Raw genomic sequence first — 2,578 nt, forward strand, 5'->3', positions numbered from 1 at the left:
TTTTGAAATATTACTATTATTAAAATTAAATTCTATTTATGTGTTTGCAATAATTATACATTTATATTATAATATAATACGTGTATTATCATAATACTTCGTGTATTTTGTTTCTATACAAAGACTAAAATATTATAGGAACACATAATTAAAGCATAAAAGTGCATGGTAGATGGACTATACTGTATTTATATGGCTCTCCATGGAAACTGCTTTAAATATTTACTACAAAATCTCATAGTAATTTCAAGTGTTTGTATCTTTGACACAGATTTGTAAATGTGTGTTTAAGTTTTTTTTTTTAATTTGGAGGTATAAAAATATGCATTTAAATTTTTACATAATATCTTATAATGCAATTACTGAAACATCAGTTTGAGCAAAATAAGGAGGTCAAACTTCTTTTGGAGCTGTTCAATGCCAACTTGGAATTGGATCTTTTATTGCAGTATATCTAAAAAATGTGTTTGCACCTTAATCTTTAGTAGCTGCAGATTAACTTTTACCAATATGGCAATTAATATTGAGCAGGAGATGATGAAGACTCAATACCATATAACTTTAGTGACAGATTCAAAGCAGAAATTTTAAATATCAATTCACAACTGACAGACAGTTCTGGATGCAGCTATATCAATTGATTTGGTTCTTAACATTTTGATTTATAACTGCACTAAAGCACTTCCACCAAGAATACAAGCAAGGACAAGGTGATTCCTATTGCCAAACTAAGTTGAAATTATGGAATAATTTATTTTTGTACAAAACTTTGTTTTCAAAAATCTGTCAAGTATGCATGTACTTAACTTTGTCTTGACTTAATACATGTCACTACAGACTACTGTTTCTGTTCATGTTCTATCAGTCCTATTATCTTGCTGCAACTATCTTGCTACAACAAAAATTATGTCAGTATACCATTGCAATAATTTGATAGAAATGCATGTAATTTAACTAGACATAAGCTGTGCAAAATAATAGAACTGTTAGGAAACAAATCATGATATTGCTGATGTCAACAAACATATAATTTACAGCTCCATTTGTTAAGTTGAGACATAGTTAACCCTCTAAGTCAAAGTGGGACTCTAGAGTCCCATACCAGAAATCCATGATTTTCACATTTTCATGCATTCTAAACAAGTAGCTTCCCAATCCGAAGTATAAAGTAGATTATTTTAATATTCAAAAAAATTCTATGACAAGTTTAAAACACCCCTGGACTTAGAGAGTTAATAATAATAATTCATTATATTGTATCAGACTCTGGAGTCCCACTCTGACTTAGAAGGTTAAGTATACTTGGCAGATATTCCAAATAATGTTTTTCAAAAATAAAACTTCATATGAAAATAAGTTATTATATAATTTCAACTTATCTTGATATGTTTCATTACCATGTTCTTACTTGTATTACAAATTTTCATGTACCCTATATATTATACAATAAAACTAATTTTTAAACACCTATCCTAATATTTAAGTCATATCACTATCATTGTTGGTAAATACTAATATAGATGAAAGTAGATAATAACAAAATGGTATAATGATAAAATGTAAACTTTCAAAATTAACTTTTTTAGAAATAAATCTTTGGACAAAAAAATTTTATTTTACACAATTAATTTTTTTTCATAAGGAAGTATTACCTTCTTCCCACTTGTATCATCATTCTAGTTTCACTCTATATATTTCTGTTTCATTTATATTTACTCAAGTTCAAAATTCAGTTGTACTTACATACATTTCTTTATCAAACTGCACGTATTCTAGTTACATGTCCAAATTGTTTAAAATAATCTGCCATTAAACATAATCTTCATAAAAACCGTAAGGTATATGGCCCAAATACAGTAAACCTCTTGAATTCTTTCTGTGAAAATTTGTTCCTTTTACTTTATTTTTAATAGCTCTGTATGATTTCGCTATTTTTGGAGTTATTACTGTTTTTGTTGGTTTTACACTTTCCTTCTATGATAAAAAATATTGCTTGATTATTTTTACTTCATTCTTCATAATTAACTATTGTAATATGTAGGTTATATTTGCAAATAGCCTAACCCCAAAAATTTTTTTAACATTTTGTATTGCTTTGGACACGGTTGATTTCTCTTCTACATTTAATGAGTTTCGTTTAACTCTTATATCCCTTTTAAGTGGTGGAACTCTCACTGCGTTTAATTTTTTTCTTATCTTCATTTTTAACAAAATTCAAAAAACACGTGACAAATGGAAACCTCTAATTTAATGATACAAATGAATTACTAGTAGTTCGCAATGAACTATGAACCCTTCGATGTAAAGTATAAAACGGTGGCATGAAAATGATTTTCGCGCATCTCACTTGCGCATCGTACACAAACATTATTCGGTATAGGCCACTGCCGCTGTGCGTTTGTGTTAGTTCAACGATTAGAAATCGGCCAATTTGAGTCGTTAGAAGGACAGGCTGTAAAGTTTTGTGACTACAGTAAATAACTATACAGAATATTGAAAAATGTTGGGGACAAACTTCAGGAGCTGTTATAATACTTGTATAAAGTGAGAAGAGGATAGATAATGTATTGTTTTTATG

At 28.5% G+C, this 2,578-nt stretch overlaps 1 protein-coding gene across 1 annotated transcript in view; it reads right to left on the reverse strand.

Annotated features, from left to right (window-relative positions):
* Positions 1-1,802, reverse strand: part of LOC108576076 (MKI67 FHA domain-interacting nucleolar phosphoprotein-like) — a 2,563-nt gene extending 761 nt beyond the window's left edge. The window contains exon 1 of the mRNA XM_017938997.1: positions 1,744-1,802. Within this exon, the coding sequence (XP_017794486.1) occupies positions 1,744-1,749 (6 nt within the window). The 5' untranslated portion in view covers positions 1,750-1,802. The remainder of the gene's footprint in view (positions 1-1,743) is intronic.
* Positions 1,803-2,578: the final 776 nt, after the last annotated feature.

Source organism: Habropoda laboriosa, unplaced genomic scaffold (genome assembly GCF_001263275.1).
Source record: "Habropoda laboriosa isolate 0110345459 unplaced genomic scaffold, ASM126327v1 scaffold334, whole genome shotgun sequence".
Taxonomy (NCBI): domain Eukaryota; kingdom Metazoa; phylum Arthropoda; class Insecta; order Hymenoptera; family Apidae; genus Habropoda; species Habropoda laboriosa.